General features: G+C 39.6%; 1 protein-coding gene across 1 annotated transcript; it reads right to left on the bottom strand.

Moving 5' to 3' along the window:
- Positions 1–922: 922 nt before the first annotated feature.
- On the bottom strand, positions 923–18,975 carry LOC117952076 (neuronal acetylcholine receptor subunit beta-2-like). Its single transcript, XM_034884176.1, has 6 exons — positions 18,322–18,975; positions 8,691–8,836; positions 8,492–8,536; positions 8,169–8,278; positions 3,612–4,602; positions 923–3,004 (listed from the first exon to the last, which is right to left on the bottom strand). Exons 1-6 carry the CDS (start codon positions 18,371–18,373, stop codon positions 2,849–2,851), a joined length of 1,500 nt encoding a protein of 499 aa, XP_034740067.1. The 5' UTR covers positions 18,374–18,975; the 3' UTR covers positions 923–2,848.
- Positions 18,976–19,269: the final 294 nt, after the last annotated feature.

Below are 19,269 nucleotides of genomic sequence, written 5' to 3'. Positions count from 1 at the left end.
TAATTTAAGAATCATACGAGGGGATGATGGGGGTACAACTTTGAGCTATAATTGCTAAACCCAAATTCCATGGTTGTCACTCTGTTTGTAGGATTATGTCACTGTTAGACTCTGTGTGTGCGTCTGTGTGTGTGCGTGTGTGTGTCTTGCGTGGGTGTGTGTGTGACTGATACAATTTTGGAAAATAATGATGCAGTGGTATCTTTGCTGGAATTCAGCATAGCATGTATATTTGTGTTCTGGAAAAACAGATCTTAAAATATCTATGGAGACACTACTAACTGCAATTACATCTGTTTGGGATTATACAATGTCACCTAATGCTACTATTGTTGGAGATAATTATCAGTGGCATCTAACCAACAAGCCGTATCTGATGCTTCTGACTCTCATTTAGGTCTACACCACATTTCAGAATTGCAGCTGCTATCTGATAAAAAAGGGTTGTAACCTATAAGACTCCAGATGAGCATTTGTGTATTCATTCACATGCTGTTCCTTTAGCAGTAATACCGCCTTGCTGCCATCTTAGGTTAACAGAAGGCAAAGTTGCAAACCTTGGGGATACAAGACTGTCTAATGAAGCCTTAGTCAGCGGACTATAAAATGTAGCCCTGGCCCCGGAGAGTTCACACACATTCACAAAGAGGACATACACTTCAGGAACTTCTGTCCAAAATGCCAACTGCCTGGAGATTGTGCTTAGTTTTGAGTCGTCTCAACGTGGCTGAACATGTGTGGGGTAGGAGAAAAGAGCCTGGATTAAGTTTAAGCTTTTACTGTATTGTGTCCTCAATGAGGTGATACTCAAATAACCTGTTAAGAGAGGAAAAGCTGGATGAGAGACAGAGAGCAATGTCTCAAAAAGAGTTTAATATAGAAACTGAGACATGTTTATAATGCTGAATGAAAGACTGCAGGATTTATCAGGTCTGCTTGTTGCTTTCATTTCCCTTTATTGTTCCAGCTATCATGACATCAGCTCCCATCACAGTTTCTATAATTCTCAGCATTTATTGTTTTGACAACAAAACTCAACAACATGACTGGCCAGTGGAAAACAAAGGTGAAAGGAATTCATACCATCCACTGAAAAATCAAAGATGAAAGAATACAGCTGGATTAGTAGAGCACACCTATTCCTTGGCTCCCATTGGTAGCAGTGACAGACAGCATTGTGATTGAGGATTGTGTTGAGTTATAATACCTCTTGGAAATAATTACTAGACACTGATTTAAGAAAAATCTCTAAGAGCAGACTGCAACAATAGGGCATACAATATGATGGAAGATAAAGCAAGTGAAGAGCCAGGCTGTTTGTCTAATTTTACCCAGGTCGGTGTGTATAAAATACTTTAGAATATTATTGCTGCTGGTTTCCTTGGTGATGGATGCTGGCTGGCACTGCTTTCATGAAACAAGTGTACTGTACCTTTAAAAGAAGCATGGTAAGTAACAAATGCCTAGTAGTCATTGGTTTGAAGTTTAACTTTTTTTACAGCACTATAGCATCTAAAACATGACTGCTTTTAAACATCACAACAACAGCTTGTCATACATTTGATCAGTCTATTATTACTATTATTATTATTATTATTATTATTATTATTATTGTTATTATCATTATTATTATCAGTCCACACATATACAGACTGGGCACCCTCTCACACACACATTTTTATTTGAACAGGCCAACAGTTAGCTGTTTTTTGTCCCCTATCGCTCTCATTTTCAAGGCAAATATTAAAAATTCATACAGTATGTGTGCTATTGGCAAAAGGACAGGGAGGTGATCTTCTTCTATGAATCTAGACAGAAGGGATTCATCTTCTCTTCTGCAGGGGATGTGTTGTTAACGTGAGGCACGTATCTCCAAAAGAATTCTGCTTGTGAGTTTCTGTTTCTCTTTTAGAGCCGATAAAGAACAGTGCTTGTTGTTTGCATGCATGCCCTAATAATGTCATGTTAGGGTCATTAGAATTTGATTAAGTCACAGAGAGATAGGGTGGTAGAAAAGAGCAAAACCAAATGTGTTCTAAACAGAAAAAGTCCTGAGTTGCTGTTGGCCGGGTAACCTTTGTGAACAGCGTTGGAGGAACACACTTTCAAATTAAAAATGTCAAATAAAGGTTTTCTTTTTAAACTAATGCTACATTTCAGTTGTTGGACACTCCAAATCTATACTGATCCCAAAAATAGACTATCATGGCTGAATGGTGGTTTCACTTCATGTTATTAATGATTATGGTTAATAATGAAGTGGGGCTTTTCATAGTTTCAGCTATGATTTCTTTTGATAATGATATCATTGCACACACCAAAGTATTTGCTGTGTACACTTATAATTACGATAAGTAAGCTGGGCCAATGTTGAAACAGGAAGTAAATCAACTCTGATTGATGGTACAACAGACATTTAAAGTTATAAATTTACTGTTCGCCTCTTTTGCTTCTCATTCAAATAAGTTTGGCTAACCGGGGGGTTTGCGGGTTTCCTGGTAAACAAGTGGTTGGGGCACATACATCGTGTTGCGTCCACTTTCCCAGATCTCCAGTTACAGTATGATTTTCATGTACTGAATGATGGCCACACTGCAAAAATATGACCCAATTTGTTAAAACCAGAGTTATCCATTGATTAAAGATGATTGGAGCAGAGGATGGCACATGGAGGATGAAGGAGTGGAAGTAATGAAGGGATTAGGTTGTGGACGCGGGCTAAAGTGCATTAATATAATGTCCCAGTGAGAGTGTGGTGCGAGGCGGACATGTGAGTTTGTGTGTTCAAATGTTGTCAGAGCTCTGTTTCTAGGGGTGGCACTCAAAGTTTATGATGACGTTTCAGCTTTCAGTTATGATCTAACTCATCAATAATGGGAGTGTTGTAATTCTGGAACAGAGGTTGCATGAAGAGGCCCAGTGTTCCGACCACACACACAAACACAAAGATCCACAGGAAGAGACGGTCAATCACCATGGCTACGTACTTCCAGTCTTCAATGATCTGCAGAGAGAGGTCATATTTTAAATGAACATCATGAACATGCTTGTTCAGATTTTGTCCAGTTTTAAAATAGGTAACAAGTTACATTTTGTATTGTAACAGAAACCTTTTTGTCACTATGAATCAACAAAAAAATAATAGATATCTTGAACACAAAGACATTAAGAGGTGGTGATTTGAGGTAAATGCTATTGTAAACATGACAAAAAATAACAAAATGACGATGTTAATAGGCTGATGTTTAGTAGATATAGCACATTTAAACCGTATGACCTGCTCGTGGTGTTAAATCAGGGGATCAACAAAGTCATTATGATTGACCCATTGGGCACCATGAATGTCTTTACCAACTCTTAATGCAAACACTTAAATAGCTGTCAAGATATTTCACTCAGAAACACAAATGTCAACCTTACGGTACCGCCATGGAAGTGGTGGACTGGCTAATAAATCAATATTGCTATCCATGTGCTAGTGTGGCTTAACTTTACTCTGTCCTGTCTTGTTGTGGCTAGCCTGCCATAAGAAACAACAAGTAGGCAAAAGAAAAGTTTGTGAAGAATGCTGCACATATTTAGACTTTTGACACACATGCAGATACACTTACCCCTTCATCATCATCCTCGCTTTTCATCTTTTCAGCAATGTAGCGCACCCCATCCACCGCATCCTCCACGTTAATGTTGCACTTGAGCGTCATCCTCTTCCTGAACTCCGTGTTCTCTGGCAAGTCGCCGATCCTCCATCCATAGCGTTTGGCCGACTCCTCATTCACAAAGAAGGATGAGGGGGAGTCTGCCATTCCTGCAGGACTTCCAGAACCTCCCTCGGCTCCACGCAGCTTCTGGTCAGAGTATGAGCGCTGCTGGTGTCTTTTCCGGAATTTCTCACGGATGTTGGAGCTACCAGGTCTCCGCATAAAGAGGTAAGAGGGGAGCCGGTACAGGAAAATGCGTTTGACCCAAGGAGGCATGGTGTGCGTGCTGGGAGACCGATGGTGCACATTGAGGACACAAACGCTGGTGACGATGGAGAAGGTGACCAGCACCATTGAAAACATCAGGTACTTTCCAATCAGAGGCACTGCTAAAGACGTGGGTGGCACAATCTTTGAGATAAGGAGTAAAAACACAGTCAGGGCCAAGAGGACAGAGATACAGAGAGTCATCTTCTCACCACAGTCTGATGGGAGGTAGAACACCAGAATAGCCAGTGACGTGATCAGGATGCAGGGAATGATCAGGTTGATGGTGTAGAAAAGAGGTTTTCTCTTGATGATAAAGTCATAGGTGATGTCCAGATACCTGATGTCATTAGGGTCTTCATTCTTGCGTCCTGGCAGTGAAACAATATCCCACTCCCCACTGGGTTTGAAGTCATCACGTGAAGCGAAATCACTGAGGAGGATGAGATCGATCTCAGTGTGGTCGTAGGTCCAGGAGCGAAACTTGAGGGTGCAGTTCTGCTGGTCAAAAGGGAAATCACGGACTTCAATTTTGCAGGCCGACTTGTAGATGGCTGGTGGGAGCCAGGCCACCTCGCCATTGTTGGAGACCACGGCATTAGAGTAGAAGGAGACTTCATAGGTCCCATCAGCACTGAAAGGGGAAAAGGTACGAAGTAAGCAAAGAAAAGGAGAAATGTGAAGTCAAAGCACTCGAAGAGAAACTGGTAGGATCATGACTAATCATAGTTGAAGAATATCTCTCATTCAAAAACACATCCTTACCATCTTCACATGTGATATTACGGACAGGAACAGGGTAAGGAAGTCAGAACAGAAATGCTGCTGCACTGAAAGGGGCTGGTTGAAGGTTTCAAGTATTTAATTAGGATGCCCCCTGGATATCTCACTGTAAAGGAATTCAAGGAATATCCAACTGGAAGGGACACCCTAAGGCAACACATTGGAGAGACTATGAATTCTATTTGACCTGGGAACACCTTGGGTTCCCCATAGGTAACTGGATGAAGAGGCAATTAGTCTGGGTTGCCTTACTTTATTTAACCTGCTTTTTGGATGGTTGAATTGTTACTTTTACTTGAGTAAAGAATCTGAATAATTTATCCACCACATTCACAAACACACACATGAATAGTAAATAGTTTTCAAATCAACAATACCAAAAGGTAAGCTTTCAAGGAGCAGGTTGGGATGGTGGACCAAGCTGGTAGCTGAGCCAGGGAAGCATGAACAGAGAAACTAATCACCTAATGCTAGTGTGACTTCATTGTTACCTGCCTGATAGCTTCAAAAAACAACAGAATCACAATTGTAACCGTATTTCTGCAGAGGAGACACATGCACAGTGTTGTGTGTTGGAAGTTAACTGATGTTGTATGATCATCTTAAGGGAGGAGCTCAACCTGGGGCACATCCCAACAACATGGCAACAACTTCCCCCCTTCTCCTTACCTCAAATCTGCTGAGACTGACTTTTTCCAAGGCTGAAGGTGCTGCATTATAGATAAGTGGCCTATCAATTATAAAGCAGGTCAGGAATTCAACCATCACACTCGGACTCTAAAGCTTTGGGCCCTGCTGTGAATGTGCAGACTAATTAAAAATGCAGAGGCCCCACCTGTTTACTGCAACCTCTGATCCCCCACACTTGGCTAGAGACCTCGACCTGAAATCGTAAAGTAGTGCTGATCATCTCCTATCATTTTGCCTTTTAAGCCATTATGCTCTTTACGGGGTCTTTAACTGGACAGCAATCAATGCTCATAAAAGTGTAATGCCTGCCACTCCTGTATAAACTGTGGGGTAACACTGCTGACCAAATCACAAAAGCTACGTATCCACACAGCTATAAACCCGTCAAAGTTCATTCTTTATTCTTGAAACTGATGATTATCATGTAGTATGATTGAAACCTCCACAACAACTAAAGGGATCTATTTGTGGAAGTGTTTTTAACTATCTCAGTCCAACATGTTTGCATCTACCGGTTCAAGAGTAGCAACAGGTTGCCAGTGGTGTATAAATTACTATGATCTTTATATATACTAAGTAAAAGTTTTCATTTCATGTTTATTTGAATAGTGACAGATGCTAAGACATGTAGAATTATAATAACATTTATAGCTATTGCTAGTTTCCAATGCCGTCCCTAGATGTGTTTTTAAACAGAAATAAAAACATAAAACTAAACATTTTCACATTAAGCATATCAGTACAATGATGTTAAAAATACTCCATAACAAGAATAGCTAAATTAAAAATCATACTTAAGTAAAAGTTCAAAAGTATTACTTGCTAAATATACTTATAGCATTCATATAGTACTCATTCCACAGAAAAATAGGATTGCCAATGACCAATGGCCATGGATCATTTTACTGTTGTAGCTGCTGCAAGTGGAACCTGTTTTAACTACTTACATGCAGTTAGCTAGTTTAGTCCATAAGTCCAGTGGTTCCCAACCTAGGGGTTGTTCTGACTTTAGTCTATGTTGACAACATTTTCATGTCCCTCATTTCCCTATAATGGACCACCTTCTGCTTAGGCCGTGCAGCTTTATTTGTACAGCACAATTCAGCAACAAGGCAAGTCAAAGTGCTTTACATAAAACATTAAAGAGCAGCTAAAAACAATCAAGAAATTAAAGACAGATAAATACAAGAATAAAAAGTTACAGTGCAGTATAAGAAATATAACATTGAAGAGCTGAGTTAAAAACTAAAAAAGCTAAAAATATAAAAACAGATGACATTGTCATACAATTTTAACAATGCAACTTCAGTATAGGAAACCAACAACTATTTAAAAAAAGCATTGATTTAAAAAGAACAGAGTAGTGGACCTGTCAGTTTTCCTGTACTCAATGAACCGTTTTGTGAAAACCCAAACTTTGTTGACCAACAAGGTAGGCATTATATACAGGCAGAACCATACGTCTCTACCATCTCATCCACCAAGGGCCCTGCAGTATCATGTGACTTTTTACTCTGGTTACCCAAAACCAAGAGTGGAAATACTTCTCTTTACACTACAATATAGTCGGTACTATAACTTAATCAACCGCTCCAACTGTTTCTTGTGGATTTTACCATAAAATCTATGTCACACCCACGTTAGAGGCAAAATATGTACATTTCCTGTTTGGCTTAGCGCTTCCCAAGACAATTGTGATTGTTGTTGTTTTTAAAATGCCAATAAACCAGTGCACATTTTTCTCCTATCCATAAATGCAGTTTTCATTTTTTGATTTTTCATATGCGTTTTTGGACTTTTAATGTATAATGAACTATTTTCCTTGTAAAGGACTCATATTACTCACAATTAAATCAAGAAAGAACAGACCAAACAGACCAATCAAAGCACCATGATTTTAAAATGAAGTAGACATTAAAGCAAAATTGTGCCTAAAATTCAAGCCCCTGTTTTCTCTGTACTTTAATGTGTAATGTTAATGTAATGTTAACTACAATTTTTATAATTGAAGTTAACTGTTAATGCTGTAAAAGAAGCTAACAGATAGAAAAGACCCAGATGTTGACCTATATGTGTGACAGATGAGGTGAGGCCCAAAAGCTTTTGTGTGAGTCTGCCAGCTAACACTCCAGTGGATAGATGCAGTGGGGCTAATTTATCCTTGAATGAACTTATTACAGCATTAACATTCTCATGTATTGATTTTCCCTTGCAGTTATTTTATACAGCTGCATGACGATTTTTAGATGTGCACAAGTGAAAACTTTCTCACATTAATGTTTTGTTGTCCTGAGTAGTTTGAATGTGGGGAAAGAGTGTTATAGTGCAGTTATATCTATTGACACCTATTATTGTAAAGGCTATGATTTGATTGTATTGATCCACTGTACATAGCATAATCCTGAACCATGTTGTAACTTTTAACTCTGTAAAACCTATAATCTTTCATCCCTTCAAAGATCACTCATCATTATGAGACTGTCTGTAGACAGTCTAGACAGTGTTAACAAACATTTAGCTTGCATTCATTATCCTAAAAGAGATGAAAAGTGGGATAAAAAAGTGAGATAAAAGGATAGAAAAAATAAGAGGATATAAGAAAACCTTTCAGGAAAATGGGGCTTTTGAATAAATATGCTCGTTGCTTGTGTTCTGTTTCTCTTTTAATTACTTAGTTTTACACATACACACAGACATGCACATCATGTCTTGTAAAATCAGACGTACTTGTTGTAGAGGACGATGTCAGGCAGCCAGATGTGTTGTGACGGGAGCCGGATTTTCTTGATTCCCTCATACTTATTAGGGTCCCACATTAATCTGTAGTCATTCCATACCTGATTAGGAAGTGCACACACATATGCACACATTAGAAATAGAGAAATTTAAAAGAGATATACATGCAAACAGAAACAAACCACATTTAAGTTCATGCATAGCAATACATACACTGGTTCAGTCAACCCTTATCTGGCAAAACAAAACATTTTTAACAGTTAGACACATACACACACAGAAAGGAGAAGAAGAGGACCATTGGCGACACAAACCTGACTGAGCCAACAGTTGGTGGTCATGATCTGCTCCCTCTCATTCTGAAACACAGTCAGGATGAGGGTTTGTGAATGGCTGAACTCATCCTAATAAAATAATCCTCCACCATATACTTTCTTGAATTATCTAAATTAGAAAGATTTGTATCTATAATAACAGCATGTATGGATTTGTAACAAGTGTGTGTTTCCTCACCACGTTGATCAGCTGGGCCAGAGACACCTGGATGTAAATGGTGACCTGCTGGCTATTGTTGACAGCTGGTCTGATCAGCTTGTTGTAGCGGTCTGGTGACAACAGGTGACTCACCAGCCGCTCCTCCACCTCCGCACACAAGGCAGCTAGACACACCCACACGCGCACACACACACACACACACACACACACACACACACACACACACACACACACACACACACACAGTTGAAAAACAATTTTGTGTGTTATGTGATTGTTCATTTGTCCAACCATGTACTATGTAAGCCAACAGTCTGCAATTTTGAATGAAAATACACAGTCTGTTGGTTCTCAATTGTTTGGCCAACCTTAGTCCAACACTTGCTGACATATTGTCACATTCATTTTATTTAGTAGTATGTTTTTTTTATTCAGACCATTACAAAAAGCTTCAAAAAACATTGAAGTTAGCCTTCCTTATTGTACAATTCATATACCTTAATAGCTATTGGTTGGATTTGCAAAGGAGAAATCCTCAAATTCATCACGTCCAACACATAGTGACCAAATTCCAGTCAACATTAGCATCTTACTTTGAGGATGTACTTGTGCTATAGAGTGCAGAAGTGCTGACCCCTTCCTTTGCTAGTCTTTGCTCAGCAAGCAGTTGTTACTAAAAGGGATTCATCATTGATCCTATTCATCTTGAAAATGTATATGGTGTTTTCTGTCCATATTGTAAAATAAATGGGCATATACAGCTGTATTTGATATCAAAATCTGAACCAATAAAGCAAGGAAAATTTTATTTTAGTTAGCATAAAACATTATGTGTGTCCCATGAATCTTATCTGTCTAAGCCTCATGAAAGCTTTTCAATTTATTCTGTTTCATTAGGCTAAAACAAAATAAAATAAAAAAAGAAGAAAAGTCAGTCTGATGCCTTGCAAAAAATTTCCAAACGCAGCCCTGCACAACTGCCTCAAAGGACTTCCCTAATTTCATCATCTCAGTGGAGTCTTCAGATGATGCAATAATGGCAAGAGTGCATGGTGTGATGAGGGTGCCTTATATTGAATGTGTGTGTCTTAAACAAGCAGGTATGGTGACTAGACACCTGGAGCCAGATGCAGAGGGTGGTCTTAGTAATTGACCCAGTTTGAGCCTACAGATGTGAATAGGTAAAAGTCAGATGGCCTCACATTTAATGCAACTTTGAGTTAACTTTCGAGCTCTACAGTCTAATGGGATAAATCATATCTGAAAGGGGTGTGACATAGTTTAAATTGGGTTAGGTTGCTCTTATTTTAAAACAAATTTCACAATATTATAGTAGCTGCCTTACAAATGGTACAGTAATAAATTAAACAGAAATGAAGTAGGTGTAACAGTGATCATAAGACCTCAACCATATTAAGCACTAATAAAAGTCTTTGAAGTAAGGCATTCTATAAAAGACACAAGACCTAAAATTATAATCCCATCTGACTTCTTTGACACCTCTCTGATCATTGTTGACTCTTCAGCAGGGTTGATTTTATCCATTTAATCAACAAAGCACAATGTCTGACTGGGTGACAGAGCTTCAGTGATAGTGAGTGGTTTATAACATGGACGTTGCTAGACTTTTATACATTTTAAACTTTTGAAAACAATTTCCGAGTCCCATGTTTTGGCTTGTGTATTTAAGAAAAGAAACGTTTCTCCAATTAAAATGTTCCATTAGAACTGACTGTTACAAAGCAGTTCAATCAAGAGAGACCTCATTTTGAGTGAACAATTATTGAATAACATGCAATAACTGATAAATGAGAAAAGTTTTTGGCAAACAGTCCTCATCGCGACATCATTTAATTCCCACATCATTATTCATCACATTTAAGAGGGGGCCGAGAAGCCGTGAGTATTGTGGGATACCCCCGATGGATTCTGGACCGTTGGGTTCTAGACCAATCGTGATCGTGATGACTGAAGAGGATCTGACATCTGGATGATTAAGAAGAGGAGCAAGCTCTGGAGAGCTCAGACCTGGGAGCTGGAAATGATGAACTGGAGGTGAACGGGGAGGAGGAGGGTCACAACGATTCACACTGAAAGCTAACAGCAACGAAAGAGAACATTTCTTGTTCAAGTATTCAAAGCAAGAGTGTGATTGGCTGATAGAGACTGTTGCTAAATCTGGTTGGTTTAACTAAAAGAGTCCACAGCCCTAATCAGCCGGAGGAGAGTGGAGATGGAGAGTGAGGTGATTTAGAATGAGTGAGTAACATAAGTTAGTCTTCCAGACTGAACTTACGCTAAGCTTAATGTGATATGAACATATGATCTGTTATTGCCCAATGAATGCAGAGTTTTGGAAGTATATTACTATAATTACCTCATAAATCATAGAAAAGAACCCTAAAATGTGGAGATCCATTGCAAAAAAAACTGACTGTGACTCTGATTTGCACTTTTTTATGGCTGCATTTCTGCATATCTTCTGTCCCTCCATTGAAAATATAAATGTTAACCTGGTTTTCTCTCATGCTCCCATACAAGCCACACACGCTCTGTCATACCCACTTTCATATAAAAGCCTTTTCTCTCGTGTCTTGTACTTGTTCTTTCCTCTTTTCTTTTATCAGTTTTTACATCCCTTGTTTTCTGGAAGGCATTGTCACCGCGTTGTTTATGCTTTATAAATAGAGTTTGCTTGATATGAGTGTTAACTTCGGCTATTCTGCTTACTTTTTACTTCTTACTTTACTTGGTATTGTATAAATTGGCATTCTCACTCCGAACTCATAAAATACGGACGTTTGGACAGCGGCTGTCAGCGTCTAAAGGGACAAAAAAAAGGTTCCGTTCAGTGTGTTCGTAAAGCGTACTGGGGAGAGCAGCAGCTATACGTGGTTTAGCAAGTAGTATGTAAGGCAGAAATTACGCCCAGGGAAGTTGATTGGGATGGTGGATGGGTCAAACCCATAGACCGTATATATTAACGGTCTATGGTCAAACCCAAGACTTTCACACAGGAAACCAGGGCTCGTCTCCCTAAAGTCACTTTCTTCTTTGACCATCATTCCCACGTGTCACGGAAACGTAAGCCCACCCTTGATCTCATTCTTAACATAACAATGTCAGAAGGGACGGCAATAGTCCCGACCAAGTGCTAAAGGTGACATTTAATGTCAATATCAAACGGCAAGGGCATCCGTATTTTACGTGATGTGAGTAAGAATGTGTTGAAACTGGTGGTGACAAGAAAGAAATGGGAGGGGTGGATTACATAAGAGGTCAAAACTGTGTATATCTCACCATAAAACTCATCTTCAAAAAGGAAAGTATGATAATAAAGATTAATCTTAATCTCATAGCTATCTTGGGAACATGAACAAGACACCTGAGAACCAGAGAAGTCACTAATCTCTATATGCATGGAGAGGTCCGGACCTTTACATTCAGCTTAGCACTGTCAGTCCACCAGTCCTTTGTATTTTCTGTTGTTCTCTCCTTGTCCAGCACTTGCACACCTGCTCCCAATTTGCACATCAAGTCCCCAGTTTACATTGCTGTTGTCTGCTGTGTCTGTCACCGATTTCAATTCTTTTGTTCTGTAATTTTGTGTCCTTTTGGGGGGTTTCTACCTTTTCCTCCACTTTTGGACTTTAGCCTGCCTACCTGTTCCCACACATCTTTGATAACAGTGCTAATAAACATTGCTGCTACTCTCGCTGTTTGTGAGGCATGCATTTATGTCCACAATTTGCTTTATTGAGTTGTTAAAAATATCTGTAACAAGTCAAACCAATGTCAGATGTCTAATGTCTTTCTAATACAATTGTGTTGTTCTCTCACATAACTAAGACTAATAGAAGTGTACGAAATAGGCCAAGTACATCCATGAAGGGGGTCCCCGATATATTCTCTAATTTGTAAGGGGAAAGACACTGAAAGAAAATGTAGAAGCTCTGCTGTAAAACATATGTGGTTTTATTGTTTAATTACATGTTTTGGAAAACTAAGCCTCTCACAGCCAGACTTGCTTTTAGCTAGAGACCTATATCTGGAAACAACGATTCAAGACTTGACAGACAGATGATTCAGCAAGGGAGGTCAGGTGTAGGAAGAAATTGTGTTGATGTTGCAGTAAGGGATAAAAACTGTCAGTCGTCTGTTATGTAGCCTACTGGAAGTGATGTCTGTCCAGACCACAGCGAGCACAGAGGAAACTGTGGTCTGCCCTTGGCAGCCAACTAAATTCACCTTTATGCAACAGAAAAACTGATAAAAGGTTTGGAGGTGATCTAATTCTGAGACCCCTGTAATTGAAAGGTCCCATGACATACTGCTTTTTGGATGCTTTTATATATGAAATTCAGCCTTTACAGTCAGTAGAGCCAGTCCCACAATGAGCTTTCCTTAGGCTGGGCCATTTCTTGTCTGTAGCTTTACATGCTATTGAGGCAGAGCAAGGTGGAGGGTAGGGGTGTGGCCTTGACCAACTGCCATGCTTTGCTTGTTTGAAAACCATGTGGTCTCTCTCTTTCTCATGGGCTGGCCAAATTCTGTGAGCGGGCAAAGCAGAGAAAGGGGAGGTAACCTTGCTCCTTATGACAACATATCGGGAAGATTCCAAATTGGTCCATCTGAGCTTTAATAATCTCAAAGGCAGAGCAGGATACCCAGGGATCGCCATTTCTAGCCACTGGGGGGGGGGGGGCTAGGCAGGCTGGGGGAATGCATATTAATGGTAAAAAACCTCATAAAGTGACATTTTTGTGCCATGGGACCGTTGAAGAGTTGTATAACTTTTTGCAGTGGTTTTCTATCATCTAACTGCCTTGAATAGTCTAAGCTGTAGAGTTTGACACTATGCTAGCATAACATATGACAGCTATACGACAGCTGTTTGGCCATGTTTAATTTCAGGTGTATAAGGAACAACAATTTCAGTACAAGATATTGTGTATTGTTAACCATTTACATTGATACAGGTGTGCAAACATGTCTGAACTGACACTGATACTTGTGTCCAGACATCCCATGCAGTTGGCATTTTTAGAGAACTACAAATATTGTTTATTTTGACTTGCACTGGTTTTTAGCAATTCTGCCAACTGTCATATCACTATATATCCAAAATAATGTTTTCTGAGACATGTCGGAATCAAAGTGAAAAAGAGGCACTGAGCTTTGAAGGCAGGTGCAGTAAATAGAGATATATTGTACACTTGCTCAGTCCAGATTAACCTCAGCTGGCTTCCATCTGAAAAGGAGACGGCAGAAGAGACATCAGAGAGACTACAACATAGCACTAAACCTTGAGGGTAAATGTCTTCAGAGAGCTCTGAAACCCAGAGCTATGTCTGTCAGGATTAGACAAAGCAGAGGCAGAGTCCTATTAAAGGAGAAGAGGATAAACACACAATAAACAACAAACATCAGCAAGGAGTGTTGGCTAAAACAATTCCCAGATTAGTATAATCATCTGATAAAATGAAAAAGGATCATGTCGTATTATGGTGATGATTCATGGGAAATCTCAGTTATACACTTTGCTTAATGGGATCACATCCTGACAACAATGCATTGTTTATATGGAATAAGGACACAATCTGCTGTATAATGGTACAAAGTTTTTTTGTATTAATTAAAGCAAGTTTTTGGTTGCCTGGGAGTTTAGACCACACTCTCTATAAATCCTGTTAGTCCAGCTCATTGTTTCAGCTTTATTTGTTGTTGTGCGTTGGTTAATTGGATTAAAAGCCTCAATAAATAGCAAGAGTTTCTAAACCGCCAAGGAGTGACTTAAAGTTGGCCACAAAATGTAAAGAATTGTCAGGAACCTGTTTAGTATGTCATTGAACTACAATCTTAATCTGTGCCGCTAAAATGAACGACGGCTTCTATTATAGGGCGACTCCACTGACTGCACACATGAAGTTCATTTTACTCTTCATGAGGAGTAACAATAGCATTATCATGTCTTTTGTGTATGAATTCTAAATATAAAAAAGTTACCCTGATGACTTGCTGACAGCTTGAATTACCAGTGGGCTGATGAAGTTTGATTATTTACCAGGGAAGGTCAAACACAAAAATAATACTAATAGTTTCATCATGTAAACTGTAGAAACCAGTGTTTTATATGAGTATATAAACTATATGGACTAAAAATCAGGATATCTTGGCCTCTGCTGCAACTTGATCTTGCTTGCATTTTGATCACTCTTTTGTAGTCCCCTCACTCAATGAACGGGGAAAACTACATCACTGTAGTAACCCTTTTATTCCAGCACATGTACACATATATAGCATACACTGTTGGTTGTTTGGCATTGTTTAGAAAAAACTAAAGCACAAAAATGTCTTTTATTTATTATCAAATCTTTGTCCAAACGACCACGGCCCACAGTGTGGCCTTTGCTTTAATGGCTTCAGCCTTTGTTTTTCTCTTGCGGCTCACTGATTTCTGCCAGAGAGAAATGGGATATGTCATTTTGCCTTCAATGTAAAAAGGAGGGCATAAAGATAAACCCAGAACAAAAAAAGTGTATAGATGGTTGCGGTAGATAACACTAAAATGAGATGGTATGAGGTAAATGTAAATAGAGACGCAGCATTAGGAAGTCTACCAGCAGGTCCCATCACACATGTATGCACACATACATATATACACACACTCCTGTCTGCCTCGCTGCACTCTCCCCACCTCAATAATTCATTGCAGCAAAAATAAAAAAAATGCCATCATCTCACAAGCGGAGACTGAACTACAATCAAAGATTGTTCTCCGTGCCTTTCTAAACCAGATTAAATCAACATATCAGTCTCCTTCACAACATACTAAATGTGTAAAACATTACAAAACAAACATCCATCTATATGCTTTGTTGCTGCTGTGTTTGGGTGATGCAAATGGACAGACAGGCTGTGTCATCCTTTGCCCAGTGTACAGAGATCCAAATTCTGCATCCTGTAGGTTCTTTTTTAGTTTAGTGAATTATTTAATGTCTTGGCATCGGGGCTGGCTTTTCTTGAGCCATCACAATTTAGGTTTCAGCTGTCTTTGGCTTTTCTCAGTACACTGACCGTATCAGTCATGTTGTTAAAGACACCCACGTGCCACTCATATGCATCTGTAGCCACATGGTTGAGTTCTAGCAAGGCATTTTACATTGCTCACAATGCATCAACTGCCTATGTGTTTTTTAGTATTCCATGGGAACAATGTTGGTTATTTGCCTTCAAACATTTCATCCTCCATCTGTGAGGATAGAAACAACTTTTTTCTTTAATCCAATGATTTTCTTTATCTGTCACAACCTCTCCCTCGTGTCTTTCTGTCCTGCTCTGCTCTTTTCCTCTTAGCAACGACAGGAACAGAAGTGAGATAATGGCAGCAGAATAAGTGGTTTTCTTCTGTTCTCAGCTCCCCGAGTGTCACTCTCACATTTAACCACTGCTTAAGTTTCTTTAGAATACATCTAATGCAGCTCTCACTGGCTGGAAAACCACTTATATCTCTCTTAATCTGCTTCCATTCAAAGACAAGTGTCTCAAAGCAATGACTAATAGTTTACTATAAAGTGTTGACTCATTGGTGCCAGACCCTCTTGACACAAAATACATCTGCAGTTATGAGAAAGCAGTTTTTAAATTCATGAGAAACAGCAGCCTTAGAATAACCCCAGGGCAAAACTTAGAGATGCATATTTCTGCCCACATGTAAAGCACTACCCAAGGGCTAGAATCAGAGTCTGGGTTGTCACACACGGATAGCATGTGATTTTCCCTCCCACACTCCAAAGCATTTTGCAAGCTTTTTAATCGGCAGAGAATATAATCTGGTGTAACCATAGCACACATTAGCAGATTCACTACAGCTGATACAGAGAAAGAGAGAGTCAGAGAGGACAGGAGACAGAGGAGTTTGTGTTGAGGAACTCAATATGTCATAGGTTACAGCATAAGAGAAGGAGTGGAAAAATATTAGATGAAATAAAGAAAGAAATTTGGCATGCAGGAAGAGACTGTGAGTTGCATAAAGAGTGACAAGGCACAGAACAACAGGAAAAACAAATACGTCACAACAAAGTGGCTGGCTGGATTTAGTCATTTTACTGTAGCAGCCAGAGTGAAGTTTGATAAGAGTAACAAGCATGCCATGCCTAGCTGCAGACAGAACACTGGTGATAGTGAATGAGTCCTAGAAATAAGACCAAGTTGGATATGTTAGACAATGAAAAAGAACAAAAAGGTCAAGATAAGGTTACAAATAGAAGGAAATAGGGGTGGGAACAATTAGAAGAACGGTCACTAAACCTCCAATGCACAAATTGCAGAAAGACTGTACTTACTTGATCTAGAGCGTGTGTAGAGAACGTGTTCTCTAGATCAAGACTCACTTAAAATAAGTTGAAGATTTAGGGAGTTTATAATATTGCTGATTTAGATGCACATGTAAGGGGCAAGGGAATAAAATAGGAGAAGGCCATAAGGTCATAATGGCAGGCAAACCACAAGTAAAGAGAGACAAGTGAAACCCGACCTTTATCTGCATAATGTCCCCCCTAGTGAACTAAATGTGTGTGACATATACATAAACACACATTAATTAGACGTTTATGTTTTTCTGTACAATTATCAACTTTTTCAAATGGTTAAATGAAGATTTTCCACGGACTCCCAAAATTTGACATTTTTTGACTGACTAGTTTATTTTTAATTTAGATTAAATTAAATCAATTTATATTTCTATTATGTGCATGCATCATGCCTTTATTCCAATGAAAACCAATTCATCAAGTCCAGTCACTGAATTTGAAGAAGCAGACATAATGGGTCCTTGGGATTGACACGTTGACATCACATTTCAGCACCAAAGACAGCTCCTAAACGGGATTCCCCTCCCTGCCTGATTCAGGACCATGGACAGCGACTCATGCATTGCTTCAATTGTTTGAAACAAAAAAGAACATGCTTCAACTGTTGCATCATGTGGTAGAAGTGCACTTAGTTAAGGTTCAGTCCATTTCGACCCCTGTTGTTATCATCAGTGGGCATTGGCACACACTACAGGCCATTAGGCACAGTGACCATCATGAGATTTCATCAAGTAGGTGTGGGTTGTCCCCAATTAGAGCCACTTCATCCAACAGGGTATGGAAGTATGTGCAAAAGCATTGCATCCTTCGCCAATATCACAACTATCCGAGTATTAGGCAATTCCATTATGACTCCATGAGATGGTTGTTAAAAAAGAAGCAAGTTAGTTAATTGAGGCATGCTGTAAAATCACGTGCTGACGCACGAAAACGCCACTCTCTTTCCCCACCGGCCTGCTTTCCGGTATCACGTGCTGTCTGTAAAGTAAATATGTTGCTTAAACATTTACGCAATTTTTTTTTAAACTCACAAAGAGCATTAGCTTAGGCCTATAGGAGCGGAGCTTTGGTTTGTCATAGTTACAAAGCACATGTGTCATTAAATTAAATTCACTCATAACCCTTACCAGACCTATTACTATATTAATTGGCATGCTCTGAGCTCAGAGAGAGTGTGCTATATTACAATGGACAGCACAAGACCGTGTAATTAAAACCCTAAAACATAAGCCCCCCTGTCCCGTCCCATTCCGGGAGGATGTGAACGGATTACTTACTTGCCACGGTGAGAACCAGGAGAGATAACGCCGCTTTCACCGGGACTGCCATTGCTTCTTCCCCTCCAGTGCGACAGACACACAAAAACTTGCAGACAGATGGAGAGTGTTTTGTTGCGTGGGGTTTCTTCTTTGCTACGTCCGATTTGAAGTAAGTAAAGATTGAAACAAAAAATAAGATGGTATTCTGGATTATAGGGGTTTCATTGCAAATAATGTTGCTAATACCGGCCGGTAGCTGAGGCTCGGAGGCATGGAGAGCAACACTGACTCCAGAGTAGAGGAGGCTGGATGCTTTCTGCCAGAGCGCACCAACTCCCCCGCTGGTCCTCGAGCTGTGATTGCGCGCAGCTGAACCAGATCAGAGTCTCCCTTAATTCTTCTTGAGCGATGCAAACAACGTTATCCTGGGAAATATGGGTCAGGAGCTAGTGGGGATACTACAATCCTGTTATCGCCGATTAGGCCATTCTTCAGATAAAAGGTTTCAGCGCCCAGGTCCTTACATCTCCCTGCCCGCCCTGTGCGCTCCCCCGTCGGGCGTCAGTTTCACTCTGTGCCGTCTCGATCGACACACATGACAACAAACAGGAAGCGATAGCAGTCAGAAATCCCCTTCGGGAATACGGATACTGTAATACCCAGCAGCCATTGAAACCAACCTTATCTTTTCTAATCAATTCCCTCTTTCGTTTACTTTAAGTTAATTACTTTTACTATAAGAAGCTCAGAAGGGAGCAGCTGCTAGAAGCCAAAGCGTTTTTTGTTATTAGAAATGGCTAAAACAACAAAACAAAAACGTTGTATTTTTTCAATTATGCTCTCTGTTAACTGATGACAAAGTAAAATAATTTAACCCAAAGAAGGTAGGAGCAGGTATTTGGCAGCAAGTCAATTTCTATATTTGCATTAAGCACATTGTTTCTTAGTTGTTTGTTCCCTTACTGA

The sequence above is a fragment of the Etheostoma cragini genome, chromosome 10 (genome assembly GCF_013103735.1).
Source record: "Etheostoma cragini isolate CJK2018 chromosome 10, CSU_Ecrag_1.0, whole genome shotgun sequence".
NCBI classification, from domain to species: domain Eukaryota; kingdom Metazoa; phylum Chordata; class Actinopteri; order Perciformes; family Percidae; genus Etheostoma; species Etheostoma cragini.
Note: the sequence above shows the minus strand (reverse complement) of the source record. Positions and strands in the feature narration are given on the sequence as shown.

Coding starts and splice junctions, on each gene's coding strand:
- LOC117952076 (XM_034884176.1), bottom strand. CDS start 18,373: ATGGCAGTCCCGGTGAAAGCGGCGTTATCTCTCCTGGTTCTCACCGTG. Junction 8,279..8,491: donor CCAACTGTTGGCTCAGTCAG/GTTTGTGTCGCC, acceptor CTTCCTAATCAG/GTATGGAATGACTACAGATT. Junction 4,603..8,168: donor GACATCGTCCTCTACAACAA/GTACGTCTGATT, acceptor TTCCCCTTTCAG/TGCTGATGGGACCTATGAAG.